This window comes from Strongylocentrotus purpuratus, unplaced genomic scaffold, assembly GCF_000002235.5.
Source record: "Strongylocentrotus purpuratus isolate Spur 01 unplaced genomic scaffold, Spur_5.0 spur5_scaffold_7, whole genome shotgun sequence".
NCBI classification, from domain to species: Eukaryota; Metazoa; Echinodermata; class Echinoidea; order Camarodonta; family Strongylocentrotidae; genus Strongylocentrotus; species Strongylocentrotus purpuratus.
In genome coordinates this window covers 26,001,237-26,019,169 of record NW_022145613.1, presented here as the reverse complement: position 1 = coordinate 26,019,169, position 17,933 = coordinate 26,001,237, and the positions used below count along the sequence as shown (strand labels likewise).

The 17,933-nt window shown below is 36.1% G+C and overlaps 1 protein-coding gene across 2 annotated transcripts in view; it reads right to left on the bottom strand.

The window, feature by feature from the left end:
- Nucleotides 1-17,645, bottom strand: part of LOC100893238 (extracellular sulfatase Sulf-1) — a 38,149-nt gene extending 20,504 nt beyond the window's left edge. For both annotated transcript variants that reach the window (XR_004062132.1, XM_030974905.1), the window contains exons 1-2: nucleotides 17,498-17,645; nucleotides 16,728-16,898 (exon numbers count right to left, since the gene is read on the bottom strand). Coding sequence is in view for 1 of the 2 variants with exons in the window: in XM_030974905.1 (XP_030830765.1) it covers nucleotides 16,728-16,898; nucleotides 17,498-17,523 (197 nt within the window). In the remaining variant the exon portion in view is untranslated. The remainder of the gene's footprint in view (nucleotides 1-16,727; nucleotides 16,899-17,497) is intronic.
- Nucleotides 17,646-17,933: the final 288 nt, after the last annotated feature.

The window sequence follows — 17,933 nt, the reverse complement described above, 5'->3', positions numbered from 1 at the left end:
ATAATCTCCTCCTCCTCTCTCTATGGCTTTTCAGATATTTCCCTTCTATTCACTCTCCATATCCTCCACATACCCCTTGAATTTTAAAGGCCCACTGCACTACTTGTAGCTACTTGCGCCCTCTATATAACAAACAATGCCTAATCGGTGACCATTGATCCCCCATGATCCTCTTTTTCTTATGTTAACTGAGAGCTGAGTTGATGAGGTAACCACCTGTCCAGTGACCTTGCAGGGCGGTCTAATCCCTCCTGTAAACTATGGCAGATAAGCTTTAAAACATTCTAAACTCTCTCTCCCTCCCATCCCCCCCCCCCTCTCTCTCTCTCTCTCTCTCTCTCTCTCTCTGTCTCCCTGCCTATCTCTCTATCTCTCTCTCTTCCTATAACTTTCTTTTACCCCTTTCCCTATGTAATCCTCCCCAGATACCTATATGAACAGAATATAGTACAAACCATGTACAGTAGATACGTAACATATAATCCAGGCCCTGACAGTTAATGGTTGCCATTGGAAACCATGTATACTGAACCTAACTAGATATACGTAGCTTTTGTATGATCAATGTACAATAATTGTTTTCAGATTGATATTTGCATTCAGATAGGATTCATCTGGTAAGTAACATCCAAGGATATATTCTCTGCATACCTTGTGAATTGCATATAACAAAATTGTCAATTGGAAGCCATTTTTTGCAGCTTTATTAATTCCAGAGAAAGACATTGGGTGAAGAAGGGCTAAATTTATTCAGGTATTATTCCACAGGATAGATGGAATATGAAATGCCAATCTAGAAGGATAAGGAATAATTTCCTTTGTACAAAATAAATGAAAGGGCATTTCATTAGACTTACAATTGTGTTTAGAAATGCAACAAATATTTCAAGGCCAAGAAAATGGGTTCTTACATATCCCATCCAGATTTGTGAAAATGCGGAGGGGTCGTGTGTTATATTCATTTTGTCTAAATGTACTTCAGAGGTTTCTGTTGGAGGAAAGACATAGAGTAGGGGCTTATGTAGAGAGAGAGGATGGAAATAAAAATATATATAACAAAGAAGGAAAGAGAAAAATATAGCAAGATGGAGGGAAAGCCGGAATGGGAAGAGAGAGAAAGAGAGAGAGAGAGAATGAGAGAGAAAAATAACGCAAGATGGAGGGAAAGCCGGAATGGGACGAGAGAGAGAGAGAGAGAGAGAGAGAGAGAGAGAGAGAGAGAGCAAGAGGAGATTATACAGGAGATAATAAGAGAAAAAGAAACAAAAATATTCCTTATATAAGATCAGATGAAAAAGGAACACAGATGGAATCAATCAAAGGAAAGAAAGCAAGATAGAAAACAAGAAAGAGAATATATTTGTTGGGGGAAAAAAGGAATTGAAAATATTCTGTGTAGGAGGAAGTGATGGGGAGGAATGCAAAAAGTGCAATGATACAAATGGAATCCAAATTCTGAGAGATATTTTTATTTTTCGGCTGATTTGGTTCAATTTTGGAAGTACATTGTCACCCAGCAGGATTCATTGCCATGGTAGCAAGGTAGGAATGCAGGTGGTTTAGAGAGGTCAATTACAAGGGCAAAAGATCTCCAACAATCAGCATTTCATCAGTTGAAAGTCAAAAGGATGTTAAAGTTTAAGGGCTACCACCCTTCTGGCTTTCACCAGACAATTTCATAATCACAACGTTCTAAAATGCAAGCTGAGAAAACAACATAGTACTGGTACTGGTTCAAAAATGATTTACATTCTTTCTTTTTTATATATCCAGCCTATACAATTACATATAAATATATTTCATTTCTGCCTCTCTTTTTTGTTCCAACCTTTAATTCCAGTAACTAGTTTTCTTCCCCCACCCCAATCTATTGTTCTCTTAAAAGGCAATTTTCTCCCTCTCCTACATTTCTTTTTCATATATTTTTTTCACCTGTTGAATTCTATGCCAGAGATGAATCGATTGGAAATGAATTGGAAATAAATTGGAAATAAATTTAAAATGTAAATGAAATTATCAGCATGCAATTAATTCTTTCGTTGCATGTATCTCATTCCTTTATTTATGGAATGCTTTCAATTTCTCTCAAATTCAATCTACATAACTACATGTATACCACTTTCTGTATTTGTTACATACATTTTACCCTACCCCCCCCCCCTCTCTCTCTCTCTCTCTCTCTCTCCCTCCCTCTCTCTCCCTCTCCCTCCCTCTCTCTCTCTCTCTCTCTCCACTCTCTCTCTCACTCTGTCTGTCTTTCCATCTTCTCTATCCACCCCCTTCCACACTCTCCCTCACCCTCCCTACCTCACCCTCCCTACCTCACCCTCTCCCTCATGGCTATAACTAAGTTCAACTACACTACAAAAGAATAAATGTTCTCCTTCCAGGTATGTTTGTACATGAATTACAACCCTAACTGGAGCATAAGACCTTGGACAAATTTTGTAAATCCATTTTCGATTCACAAGGGGAAAGAAAGAAACCCAGAGATTTCTTATCAAAATCAAGGCTAAGCCCTGAGTCAACTCTGAAAATGGGACATGATTCGGATCACAAACTCTAGATTTTTGAAATATGGCTGACACAGAAAATTATGACGGAGGTTCTAGAATTTCATGTTTCTGAAACAACTCTTGACATTGGGTTATATGTGAAAGCAGATTATTCAAGAAATTTGCTTTAAAGCCCCTCTGCACTAGTTTGGCCAGGAGGGATTAGCCCTCTCTGCAAGTTCACTGACAGGTGGTTATCTCATCAAATCAGCTCTCAATTAACATAAGAAAAAGGGAATCATGGTGGATCAACGGGTACTGCTTAGTCATTGTTGGCTGTATAGAGGGCGCAAATAGCTATAAGTAATGCAATGGGGCTTTAAGTGTGTATGAGTAGGGAGCATTTAGCCCATGCAAAAGCTAAGAGAGAGAGAGAGAGAGAGAGAGAGGGGGGCGGGAGAGAGAGGGAGGGGGGCGGGAGAGAGAGAGGGCACTGGAAAATTACTCTTCCTGTAAATGCCCCCAAAATGAAAGCTTTCTTAAACAAAAAGTTTTTTTTCCACTGACAAGTACCCTGCTGTATATGGGACAGCACAAACTGCATACCCATTAATTTACAATATAACTTCAAAATTTACACAAAATTGAAAAAGTAATTTTTTAAATAAGAAATTATAAACATGGGGGTCTGTTTCAGCATACACTAGGACCCTTTCAAAGGTCACACGCACTTTGCCTGATGACATTTCTGTCAACAAATAAAACACAACTGTTCTGAATCAAATTCGCACCTTCACCACAACAGCCTTCACAATTTCTGGTTCAATATCAAAACTAGGCTCAGAAATGACAAAAGCAGGCTGCAACCAGTCCCTGCTGCAACCATGGACCCAACCACTGCACTTCACAATGATGACAGCTGGTTTTAGATAGTATGTTCTGTTAAGATCACACAAAATTGATAAAAAAAATTCCTCTTCAAAAGAAGGGGTTTGTGTCGCTTTAGGCAATCCATACCGTGTTCTGCTGGTTGTGTATATAATAGATACACAAACTGGTTTAGGTTTTTGACAAACTTGCGCTTCAACTATATGAAAAAGATTTGTATACTTCGCTTCACAGGGAAAAAAATTACTTAACAAATTTTGGGGGCTACTTTTCAAACTTGCTTGTATGAAAATAATACTCTTTAATTTGTTTTGCATTGAACTCTATGCAAATTCTGGGGGCTCTTTTATGACTTTCAGGGGCTCTTTTTCGCCCCGAGCCCCTGTGTATTTTTTCCCCTGTCGCTTCATTTACTTGCAGCTAATATAATTTTATTACAGCTATCAATAGAAGAAAATTCTCCTGAAAAGTATGAAATTTTCACTCTTGCAATCTTCTCCTCCCTCTCCTTTAACCCTCTCTCTCTTTCTTTCAGCTTGTCTCTCTTTCTTTCCTCCTTAAGTCACAATTTCCAATTCTTTGTCCATCTTTATATGTGTGTCTCTCTCTCTCTTTCTCTCAGCCCATTTCCCTTTTATGTCTCAGTTTATCTGTTTCTCTGTGAGTCTACTTGGTCTTACTTTTATTTTGTCTGTTTCTCTCGTGCTTAATTCTCTCTCAGTCTATCGCTATGTCCTGCATGTCCATCTCTGTTTCTATCTTTGTTTCTATCTTTGTGTCTCTCCTTCCATCCCCTTCCTTCCTTCCTTCACACTCCTCCCTCCCTCCCTCTCCCTCCCTCACTCTCTCCCTGATCCCTCCCTCCATCTCCCTTCCCCTCCCTTCTTGATCTTGATCGATTGATCTATCTCTCTGTTTCAGTCTCTCATTTCCATTTTCTTCTAGTCTCTCTTTCCATTCTTATGCTGACCTACCTCATTTCATTGACTTATTTCCCCTCATCTACTTGATAAGATTATTATGATAATGGCCAGAAGGAAATGTTAAATGACAGGGTTAATTTGAAGTCATTATTAACCTGACATTGACCAACAGGGATGATGATGACCGTATACTGAAGTCTGAAATCAATTGAGTGGACATCCTCATGCCCTTGGACATGAAAGTTGTTAAGGGGGAGGTTATGCTCCCGTGCAATTGCTCCATCGTTAATTTCCTACACTGAACAAATCTATAATCCCAACTCCGAATCCAATATATTATACCTAAAACTACCCTTACTCTTGATGACGAATCACTTGCTGTCTTAACATTATCCATATACATTTTGATGAAATTAAGATTGAATCAACTGTCACAAAAGCAAATCATTGGATCATCCAAAGGGGGGGGGGGGGGGTGGTGGTGGGAGTCTCCCTTTAGACTTTCTGGAACCCAGGTGAACTCATGAGCCTCAGGTTAAATGCTTGATCTTCTAAAGGTAGGGAAAAGAGCAAGAAAAAAAGATGAAAAGAAGGTGTAAAGAGAAAGAAATCTGAGAAGATATTTTTTTTTAATTTAGCGACATCCCCAAAATTATGTCCATCTCAAATCATATTTGAGGTCTTCAAAAATAAAAAAGGTCCTCCATACCTAGTCATACTCATAATTTAGTAAAACATATTTTTTGGCCAATTTGCATTTCTAATCAAATGGCAGAGGGACATTATTATTTCACCAATTTGAAAGTCCCAAATGAATAGTGATCACATCTTTCGCAAGTTCATAATTTCCTAATCATTTGTCCAATTCCATTCACATTTCCACCAAACCTCTCCTCTTATTTTTCTGCTTTCCTTCATAGCAACTTTCTGATAACATTGGACTCATTTTCCATTAAATTCAAAATAAAAATCTTAACGTTTATTCAATAATGGGGTCAGAGGATGTACGAGAGAGGACAAGTATCGTTTGTAGGTTGACTCACTACTGAGCCAGGGGCTGCCATCATCCCGAGAAATCTAGGTCACGTTTCTATCGTAACATAATCCTTTTAATTCTGCTTCACACGCTACATGCAAGAAAACACTCACTTCTCGGAAGACATTCGCTAATGACTGATGTTTCATGCATCTGTCATTAATGTGCAGGGTGCATGAGAGTCAGAGTTGAGATGAACTTTATTGAAAAGATGATTTTCCAGGGTTTAGTTCTTTATGTAATGACCTTCTCTTCACACTGTAGCATTCATCCATTGAATTTTTGAATTAAACAAAGTCAAATGGCAAAGACCATATTGTATTTACAAATTATTTGACACATATTGGAATTTGCATTCAATTATATCATTAAAATATCAGTCTTGAGCTTCATGGAGGAAAATGCAAGATTTAAATTGTTATCGGTAGGCGATTTGTTTTGGAACTTAATAACACAAGAAACATGTGAATTTTTTTTTTTTTAATGGGCATCAGAAATTTACGGTAGGAAATATGGAAACAAATATTTGTAATGGTCTTTAATGGTGGGCATTATATCAGGGAATATATACTGTCTGTCGAAAGCCAGGATCTTTACTCACATACTTTTCAACAGAGTTTAATACCTTTCTGGCTCTCAACAGATGATATAAGACCTTAATGTAATGAGAGAAGTTCAGTGATGTGACTGACCCCTTTAACATGAGTTCCATTCTGTTTCATGATGAAGGCAAAGATATACAAAGACCCAATTCCCTAAATTAAATCAAACTGATAGACTGGCAAATAGCGATGTTTGTACTCACTCCCATCCCTCCTCTCATCACCCTAACAGACCTACAGAGACTTGCTTTGCTAAGGAGTTAATCTAGGTAGAAATGAGCAGTCTTTCTGGTTCCAACCAGGGAGTGCATGCACCTCCCTGGATGTTCCATGGTGATCCTACAGAATTTGCTACCGAAGTATACTTGCCAAAGATGATGAAGTAATTCTTACACATAAGTTTTGTTGGGGAAAACACACCCCTTTTGCAGAGCAGGCACAATAAATTAATGCAGGCCTTTTACATGGATATTACCTTTATGTTCCTATTATCTCTTCTGAGGGGTCAAACATTTAAATCTTGCAGGCCTTCTGTATTTTACCTTCAATTCATATGACTCTATACTCACTTTACAATTGACAAAAAGTTAGCTTCCAATGCTCTATCTCATAATTAGTTACTACTGCTCCAAACTAAATCACCAGCACAAAGTTCAGGCATATAAATAGATCTAGATCAGTTGCACCGCTTTATAAGACAGGGGTGTCATTATGACGTGCACTCTGCCATTTCCCAAAAAGGACAGTAAATATAATCAAAAGTTGTTCAGCTCTTTTAACGTTTTGCGCTTTTTGAGAGTTATTATTTTCCCCCTTAGATGTCAATGTAATATTTCCCATTTAACTGATTTTCAAGAAGATGATGTCATCTAATTACAGACAGTTATTGTTATAATTGCTCCAAAATAATTATGGCAGGAGGTTTTATTTTAATTCATTCACATTTGATTTGATTTATAGTTTTGAATCATCAGCACAAACTTCAGGATTATCGTAAGATCTAGATCAGCTGCACGACACTATAATACAATAGTGTCATCATGACCTGTACTCTGCCAGTTGTCATAAATGACAGTAAATATAACTTCTAAATCAAAAGTTGTTCAGCTCTAAACGTCTTGCACTTTTTTATAGTTATATCAAAGTAATAGAGCATTTCCCAATAAACTGATTTTCATGAACATGATGTCATCTAATAACAGACAGTTATTGTTACAATTGTTTCAAAATGATTATGGTGGTACGTTTCATTTTAATTTATTCACATTTGATTTGATTTATGGTTTTGAATCATCAGCACAAACTTCAGGATTATCATTAGATCTAGATCGGTTGAACCACACTATAATACAATCATGTCATCATAACATGCACTCTGCCAGTTCTCATAAATGACAGTAAATATAACTTCTAAATCAAAAGTTGTTCAGCTCTAAACATTATGCACGTTTTTAGGTTTTTTATAATCCCTTACATGTCAATGTAATAGAGCATTTCCCATTAAACTGATTTTCATGAACATGATGTCATCTAATTACAGACAGTTATTGTTACAATCGCTCCACTTGTGTTTGTTAAAAGACTTATCTCTGACAGTGCTACTGTTTTCCGATAACCTGTGCTCACGCAGAGTTCTTCGCCAATCGGAGGAATTCAATAATAAGAAGAAGAAGAAGAAGATTATGGTGGCAGGTTTCATTTTATTTTCTTCACATTTGATTTGAGTGATGGTTTCTGGTTCCATTTGTTATCAACATATGTTGAACATGATGGATACCATACCTCTCTCACTTGTTTTGAAATCTAAGATCAAAGACAAAGAAAATATACGTTATAGGGAAGAGTACCGTAACTGTTAAATCTAGAAGACATAAACACAGGAGAAAACCCATGTAAATCTTACAAAAAGAGAACTTTTAACATTCCCCCCTAACATTTCCTGACGTTGTATTCAGTAGGTTAACAGATGAGCATCTGGACTGGAATGGTAACCTATCCCCCTTTCCGATCTTTCAATCCATAGAATAAAGGATAACAGTCAATGTTTTGATCCCATCTCATCCTCCCTGTCACCAGTCAAGCAGATGTGACAGGGATAGTTTACTACGAGGGGATTTAACCCAAGAAATGAGTACAGTCTGCAAAGTATGTAGTACAGTTACTTGATGCTAGCTAGGGTTTCAATTTCTTTTTCTGTCAAGAAGGGGGGGGGGGGGGGGGAGCGGGGATTTGAAAGGTTGAAGTAGATAACTGGCAAAAACTTGGAACTCCGAAAGCGGAAAATGTAATTGGGAGACGGAAAGGCATTTTGGGGAGAAATATCATGAAATTTCAAGTAACAGCTTAATTGAAGGTGCTTGTATTTTTTTGAATGAACATACATGTACATATGGCACTATAATATGTGAATATTGAGAATCACCATCATCATCATCATCATCATCATCATCATCATTATTAGCATTTTGTCCATTGATATCATGCTTACCAGATGTTATTGTGGGTATATATTGAACTTTGGTAGCCTTTATTACAACATCAACAACAACAACAACAACAAAGGAATCACAGAATGGAAAGAATGGATTTTTGAAATATACAAAAATTGCAATGTAACTTGCAAGCTATACAACATTCCACTGCCAACATAATTATTTCTTTATATTTGATTTACATATTAGATTAAATGCTTACATAGATGCTATACATTTTGAAGAGTATTTACAATATCGGAAGTTTCTTTAGATTCAATGTAAAAAGAAGAAATGCAAGCATGATCGATTGTGAACAAAAATGTTAACGAGACACTTTTCACATACCCGGTAAACAATTTATCTGTGGCAAAAAACAAGGATCAGATATATATTCCATGAATTCTTTGCCTTTTTAAAGTTATTTCAAGAAATGTAAAATATTTCCTGATTTATCGAACTATTCCTCCATGCTATAAAAGCAGCATACACATATATATGTCACCTTCATAATCCATCTATATCTACTCCCAAATAAACACCTCAACAGAGATTCATGATTTCATGATGGATCATATGTAAATATTGACTTGTCTGTGACGTGCTGTTTACAATTCTGCTCATGAGGATGGTTTACGGTCTAAATCCTTTCACAAAGTCTCTTAATGTTTGCATCTAATGAAGAATTTTTGAACTATATTTGCACTTATTCTAATGTACACCAGCAGTGCATACTATTCATGAAAACAACATGAAAATTCATGTTCTTTCCTTAAACACATTCTCATCAAATTTTCTTTCCTTCTTTTGCCCTTCTTCTATTTGTAAACTCACTGGCATTTTATTAATTGAAATGATTAAAAAACATTATGACACTTATGCGCAGACTTTAAAATAGAAAGCTTTGAGAGAAATAGGGATGCTAATACCCCCCCCCCCCTCCCCCTCCCACGTTTATTCTGTGTTTGTAGTCTGTATATTTCCCTTATTTCAGTGTCCTTCATTGAATCTGTTGCACATCATCATCAATATTTCCTTCTCAAAAAACCCTGAGTTTACTCTCTCTCTCTCTCTCTCTCTATCTCTCCTTTCTCCTTTCTTTTGCTTCTTTTCAGTTTCTTTCCTCATTCTTTGTTTTTTCTTCTCTCTCTCATCCCCAGCCTATACCTCACTCATTTCTCCCACCCCCACTCCTCTCTCTCTCTCTCTCTCTCTCTCTCTCTCTCTCTGTCTCTCTCTCTCTCTATCTCTCTTCTCTGTCTGTCTGTCTCTCTCTGTCTCTGTCTCTCTCTCTCTCTCTGTCTGATGTCCATTTGACGTGCTAACATGCATCACACAATGACATATTCACTACCAAGTTCACAGCACCCCATGACCTCCCTCTAACATTCCTGCCGTTTTGCAAAATTCATCCCATATTTCTTCAATTCCCCTCAAAATTGATAGTCAAGGAAACAGACCCAATCATTTGAGCTAATCATCTCGCAGGAAATCTACTTTGTCAAAAAATTTCCTCAATAGACAGGCGATTGCACTTTACATTGGACGATTCTGTTCCTTCGCTTTCTGTTTTTTTTTTGGTGGAAATTACCCTTTAAATTAATTTTTCCTCATGAACTTTATTGATATCTGTATTTTTCCAAATGGCTTGTTTAACAAGATATTAGTCACTTTTTTTCTTCATTTTGTATGGTCAAATTTCAATTTCAAGTATAGACTCTTTTTTATTTCACAAAAAGATGTATATAGTTGAAGAATGTGATTTTCAAATGCAAAAAAAAAACACAAATTAATGCACATGTATGTAAGTGCAAAAAGTGGATGGGACAAGGAAGCAAAAGTGAAGAAAAATGAAAATGAAGAAGATAATATAAAGATGGAAAATAAAGTGAATGAATAAATACTTTTAAAGCAAAGAAAGACCAAAAAGGATTGGGCAGCAGAAGGAAAGGATATCCTAGGTTATAACTGCTGAAAGATAAGACAATGGTGGTTATAAAAGTGATGAAAATAAGGGAGATAACGCATGAAACATATTGGATTCAAAGAAAAAAAGGAAGATATTACTTTTCATATTTTCATAATCATGCACCTGTCTGTGGGATCTCTATCTTTTTTTTCCACTCCATCATAAAAAAGTGATACATCAAACCAGGACAAAATTTGATCAATTTCCTATGAATGATGACTTGGTGACAGATATGTAAACAAACGCTGACAGCTGATAACATTTCGCCTGAATTTATGTCGTCAAACTACCATATTTATCAGATTTACACTTGGATTTCAAGAAATTTTTGCATTTCAAAAATTTAAATGCAAGCAAAGCTACCCAAAAAAAGACTATTCACTACAGTCTAGGAAAAAGGGGTTGGGATCGAGGAGGGAGGGGAGAGAAAGGCAAAATGTCAAAATGATTCAAACTCGAAGCTGGTCAACTCTTTGAACATGAATTAAATCATTGCTATGTCATCTATAATCAGGACTGATGGCCTGTTAAGATATGGAATATCTATACAAAAAATATATAAAGAAACATTGTATAAAGAATCACCAAGAAAGGAGCGTCCAGACTAGATAACAACATCGTAAAAAGAAACGTTGTATCAAGAAACTGGTTTTGATGAAGTCACTTGACAGGACTGCCGGCCAATCATCAGCACCTGCTCATGATAAGCCCTGCCCAGTAGTAAAATTTTGGTATGCAATGACATTGAGACGAGAACAGGATTCTAATTCTTTATCAATTTTTTATTTGAAAATGAAATGATGCTCAAACATGTGTTCAGACTAAGAAAAAGGTGTTCATTTTTGTGTAATATAGGTATAAGATTCTCATATAGCTATATGATGAAATCAAGTGGTTTGAAAGTGTGGTAAATTTCCAAAATAACGGATAGTATCAAACCTATACAATACATCTTTTCTGTAACTTTGTTGTTTCAACAAAAATGCACACAGTGACATGAATTTTTGTTAATAAGTTAAATATTTTCCACATTTTATCATACAAAGTTGATCCGAAAATTCCACATTTCTATGACCCTTAAAAACTAACAAAATCCCAAAACCAGGCCAAACTAACCAGTATGCAAATGTTTGCCAGAAATTTGATGTGTGTGTGTGTGTGTGTTTTGCTTTCAATAAATAACTGGGGCAAGAATTTGATATTTCAAATAACCACTGTTTGCTATTTGATGTCAAAATGAATTATTTCAACAGGGCAGTGGCATAGTTATAAAGGTATTTATGTAAACATTCATTGCTGGTCCAAAACTAGATTGAAGTTCAATCCTTTAATACTCTGTATTTTACTACCACTCTTTGTCTACTTTAGGACTTGTTTTAATGAAATACTATTTGAAAGTAATTAGATTTGTTGACTTCTGAAGCTGATTTAAAGCATATTAACTAATTTTTGTTTAAAAAAAAAGTAATACCATTATATTTAGAATACTGATGCTCAATTTTCCACAGCTCAAGCTGGTGGTTAACATTTTCTGAAGCCTTTTGAAATTACAGAGATTTTATACTATATTGTGCATGCTACAATAATGAAATACCATATCACCTTCATGAGAAATCCAGTATTTCCACCGTAAACTGCTTGTTCAACAGAATACAACTCTATCAAAATACTTTACACTTTAATAGGCATAACAAATATTTACTTAATCTGTTTTGTATTAATAACAAATAATACAGATAACTTGTACAAAGATTTTGTATAGTATAATTGATGCTCAGGTGACAATTTTTCCCTCTCAAGTCATTTTCTTAACCAATAATAATAACAATACGTTCATTTATAGAGCACTTTCACACAGCTGGTTTCACATGCAGCGCTTTACATGGTATGAAGGTGGAATAATTACGGTAGTTTAATAAATTTCTGAAAAATAACACCCCCCTTGAGGTAAAATTTACGTGTTTTTACAGATGTTTGTTCCCAGAGGGGGGGGGGGGGGGAATGGGCCCCCTCCCTGGATCCCCCACTGACCCTGACCCTAATGCTTACCTTGGCCCTGAACTTAAACCTAACTCAATCCTAAAGCTCACTCACAAACCCTTTTAAGACAAAACCAAACCAGAGGAGCAAAAGCCAGAAGGGCCTTGACTCATAGTTAACACCCTTCTGGCTCTCCATAGATGTTTTCACAGATCACCATTTCTTTACCTGCCACAATCTGGGGCAGGTGTATGGAAGAGAACACACCTAAAGCTCACAAGCTCATGGTCACATCCAGCTTTTCTACACATCAATCCCTCTAAAAATGATCCGCTTTCCTCAAACATTCAAGGTTTTAGATCAAATGGGATATTGCCAAACCTTCCCTGTGGTCTTATGTTCTAAAGGGACTATTTTCAGATCCAAATCAAAGTGGTGTTTACACTAAAAATTTAATGTTTCAAAGTTTTCAAGTGAAAACAAAAGTGACTGTATGATTGTAATATATAAGAAATACTCAAAGCAAAACAATTATTGTGTGATATTACAAGTTTGCGAGTTTCCCCAAATCAATCCCCAAAAAGATGATCCACTGCTCTTCACCTCACATCCAAGTTTTCAGATCAACTAGGATATTGCCAAAACGTCCCTTGTTATTTTGAGGGACCTACTTTAAAATCTAGATTAATGAGGGGTTCTCACTCACTTTTATCCGATATTTTCAAGTTTGAAGCAAATTACTGTTTCATGTGATAACAATATAATTTATATGTTTTATAATTTGTCTACTACTTTTTCCCCACCCCTACTGAACTTCAAAGTTTTCCAATAAACTTGGATATTGTCAATACTTTCCTCTGCTTGCTACAAATTGGCAAGTGAAATATGTTACTACATTTATGCCTCCATTAAAGATAAAAATCAACTAATTAAAAGTGCAACATGGTAATTACAAAGATTAAGCTATCAGAATGAGTCTCTCATTCAAGAATCAAATCTGATCATTTTTATGATAGGACACCCACTTTAAAGTTTTCAATATATCATCAAACATTTTTTTTGTAAAACTATCAATGTTTTTAAATTGAGCATAAATAAATTTCTGAAGGAATGATCATTTAATGTTTTACCAGAGAGATATGCTTGTCTCTCTCTCTCTCGCTCTCTTTCTGTTTTCTGCTGCTTTTGGCAAATGCTTATAGAAAATAGAAAACAACACAATTATTACTTTTGAAAAAACTATTCTACAAAATTCATGTTTTCTATTGATATTTTAATACCTTTTACATTATTATTTGTTACCAATTGGCATTACAGCCTTGGTGCTACATCTCCCAACTCTATAACAAAAATCAAAGAGAACATCTTATATAAGAATCAAAATCTTCATTTCAATGATATAGAGAGAGCCCAATACACCAGATGATTTAAGACCACTTTTTTTATTTTTTTTATCTTTGTGTATTTTCCTCAGATTGAAATTCAATCCATGCCTTGCATGATACATTAATCATATATCATATAACTTTTAATATCTTTCTAGTAACATGAGCTATACACAACATGAGTATTTTATGGGATAATTGATCTGTCATTTCAACTGCAAGGGGTCAAAGGTCATAGGGACTTTCATAAACATAATGCAGTTGGGAAGTTTGTTGACATTCTCCTATTGCCCATAAGAAAAACAAGTATGAACTCAGACTTAGATGTCATCAAGGGTAGATTTATGAATTATGGCTATCATGATTGAAAAAAATCTAAATGTTGTTTTCAAACTGTGTATATATTGTTTGCATGTAATACAGGTTCACTATACAGGTTGTCTTTTTAAATTGAAATATACATGTCTACAAATGTACCCTTTTCATCTCATCAAGTAATAAACATACTATAATTGAATTCAGTTCATGTCTTCATGCATCGCAATGACAGGCCTAAATTCATGGATATGTTTTGCAATGATGTGTGACTTCTTTTTTACTTGCAATCATAATTATAGTATTTTTTAAATGTTGAGCAACACTGAAAGACCAACAATATATTCTTTAGAATAATACAATTAATTTTCTATATTTATTTGCAATAGTTATAGATTATACATGCACAGTTAACTTGCAAGTGGATTAAGAATGTAGTCATGATAATCACTTTTACAGTTTGTTGTATTTCAACGTACACCAGCTCTTCAAGTAAATACAACTTTTCATGCTTTCACAGCAGACACAGTTTACCCTTTAATTACTACCATACTCCTGGACAGCTATATACCATGCCTCAAAATGTCTCACCCCTTTAAAATTCTACTCTAAATCTCTTTCACTCTCCCCCTTCTTCATCCCCATCTCCACTTTCCATATTCATCAACAATTTTTAAACAATCTATAATATCCCCCCTCTTGCTCCCTTCTCTCCCTCTCTCTCTCTCTCTCTCTCTCTCTCTCTCTCTCTCTCTCTCTCTCTCTCTCTCTCTTGTCCCCTTCCCCATTCTACATATCTTTCCATCTCAACGTTCTCAAAAACCATCAGCATCAGTCACTCATGTTCCACATCGTGAGTCATTCCTAGGAGTTTATCCCTAGGGGACAAACCATTTTTTTCCTTCCACTCTATATCTCCACTGGCCCTCTCTCTCTCTCCCCCCCCCCCCCCCCCTCCCCCTCCCCCTCCCTCTCCATATCCACCTCAACTTTCTGAAAATCATCAGCATCAGTCACTCATGAATGTTTCCATTTTGAGGCATTAGTAGGAGTGTATCCCTAGGGAACCAACCAATCACACTCATATATTTCCATGTTATCTATCAAAACAACAACACTTCAATAGCACATGACACTCTGCGATATCTCCCTCTTCCAGTTCCATCCATGGCAATTGGTCTCTCTCTTGGGGTTTTGCTGATGTGTAACATGGCCAAAGATATTCAGGTCATAACTTACGGAATGAGTCTTTCAAGTGAAGGTGTGGTAGTTCTAATAATTATTGCAACTTATAACTGTTAGTAAGTTCCTGGCCAAGTCCTTTTGGCTCTGTCTTAAGGGATATTAGTAGGAAAGAGCAAAATAACTGGAAAATGGCCTGTCAAATGGGACTCAGATCCCATACCACAAGAGTCTATTTATTTCACTCAAAAGAGATGAAACGCTTAAGTTATGTCCATGACTACTAATGTTATGACCACTAAACAATTTTGCATCAACTGTTGTACAGAATATTGGCTGAATTTTTGTACTTAATTTCAAATCACTCTTTTAAGCCTCATTCTTTCTATGCAATCATACAATCAATTTCCCACTACAGATACATGCTTGAATTACAGTAATCCATTGATACTAGCACACTAATCAATTTCAGATATGCCTAAGTTAGCCTGTTTGCAACAGCTAGCAGAAGTTTTTCTTCACCTATCACACTGGAGGACAGTGCAGGGTTATGAGAACGAGACAAGAAACTACTTTCTCCTCAAAGGAAGAATACGTTTCTCAGAGCCATTACTCGTCAGTCGTTTATTCATCAAAACAAACGTTTCTAAACCTTGCGTGACAAGAACTGCTCACTGGTTTGACCTACCCTCCTCACCTTGGGACGATCTTCACCAAGCCTCACTGACTGATAGCAACTAATTGATGCCTTCAAGAAAACACTTGGGACACCTTTGACCAAAGGAAGCGGTCTGATGAATTGCTGCCTCATATTATAAATCGCTTCTTTTTTATTATCCTTCGGAGGGTAGGGTAGGATGTCTTCATTAAAGCGGGGCATTTTCTTTTTAAGGCTCTATCTGGATTTCGTCAAAAACTTCAAAATATTTTGGGTCTCTTGATGGAACATTAATTGATAGACAAAACCTTGAAGGGCGTCTAAAAACAGTGTTTTACAATGAGATCTACCACTTTAACTCCTCCATTGTCTGATGGGCGCTAGAAGGGCATTAACTCATATCCTTTAACAAAGCGTTAATACCCGTCTAGTTCTCAATAGACATCAGGGACCACCCATTAGAGGGTTGATGCCTTTCTAAATGACAAGGAAGGGGGATTTCTAAATGATAAAGCACAGCTGGCAACTTTATCTGGAATATTTAAGTATTCTAATGACTGAAAGAAAATTGTTGAGGGAATCAGTATTACTCGATAGATCTTTAATGAGCTGAGTCTAAAAATTTGTGCAAAACATTGTCAAAACTTGGCAAAAAAGCATTTACCTTTCAAAATATGCACTATTTCAATGTCTTCAATATTCTTTTCAAAGCCAAATATGAAATACTGAGAATCGGTACTGCTATACTTGGCATAGATCTCTGTTAGTGTTCCAGTGGCAGTATTTGTACAATGAGCAACGGGGGCTTGAACCCTGAACTTACCTATGTAGTTTGTTCCCTACAAACATGTCTTGATACTGAGGGGCACCATCCTCTGGTCCATGTGGGGATGGGAATGACAGCACCATGGCAACAGGTAACCGTGGATACGCCCTCTTGGAAAGCTTGAAGAATGCCATGCTGTCATTGGCGATGAGATCTGGTAGGTAGTCCCTGTACAACAAAAAATACACACACAGCTATTAACATCACTTGAAAACATAATGAAAGGGATTACATTACACATTGACTGCTCAATTTTGAATTAATACATGAACAATTCAGTTCCCATAGGCTATGGATTAAGAATTTGAACAGTTCAACTAGACAACATAAAGCTAACTCAATAAAATAAATTGATGATATAGAGTTATAGGCAACAAGAAAAAAAATAGGGGGAAGTGAATTCTGGAAATATGATGGACTACTGAAGGATAAAATTCTGTCCTTTTTGTGTGGAAGGAACTCTACATGCATGCAGCAAATCAATCAAAATTGATTGTGTGATCCCGCACAGTCAAAATTCTTGATTCCTGGTTGCTACAAACTTATGTTTCATTAGCCATCACCACAAAATAAAACTCAATAAAGTGAAACAATGTGTTTCTTTTCCTATGAAAGTTGGATCCATGTCCCACCAGCTGACTATTCGTACAGAGGGTCTACAGTTACAGAACTTAGAGTTCTGAATTCTCTAGTTATAACAAGCTTTTTAAAATTTTGTATTAACAATGCCTTGATAAAATGCTACATCATACAATCTACCTCCTTACCTATGATAATTGAATCCATGTCTCATGAGCTGACCATTCCTACATAGGGTGTAGTTATAGAACTTAGAATTCTTGACCAGTCCGACCCACTCCACCCAGCCTGGTGGTATGTAGTCTCCTCTGTATTCATTCAGGTATTTGCCAAAGTAACCTGCAAATAAATTACACAAAATGATAAAAAATGTTTTGAGAATGAGTAGATCTTGTGTAAAATTACGTATCTGTATAAAAAAAAATATGTACAAATATCATGGCAGAAAGTATAAACAAATGAGAGTGATGTAAATACTGAAGAACTTTGCAGTACCTCCTTCAGATCAGCTCCATGATCTGAATTTGAAAACCGGTTAAAAAAATACATTAAAAAACTGGAGAAAATTAACCATTGTTTAAGCAAAGGAAATCATATGAAATCATTGATAGTTGTATTTAACAA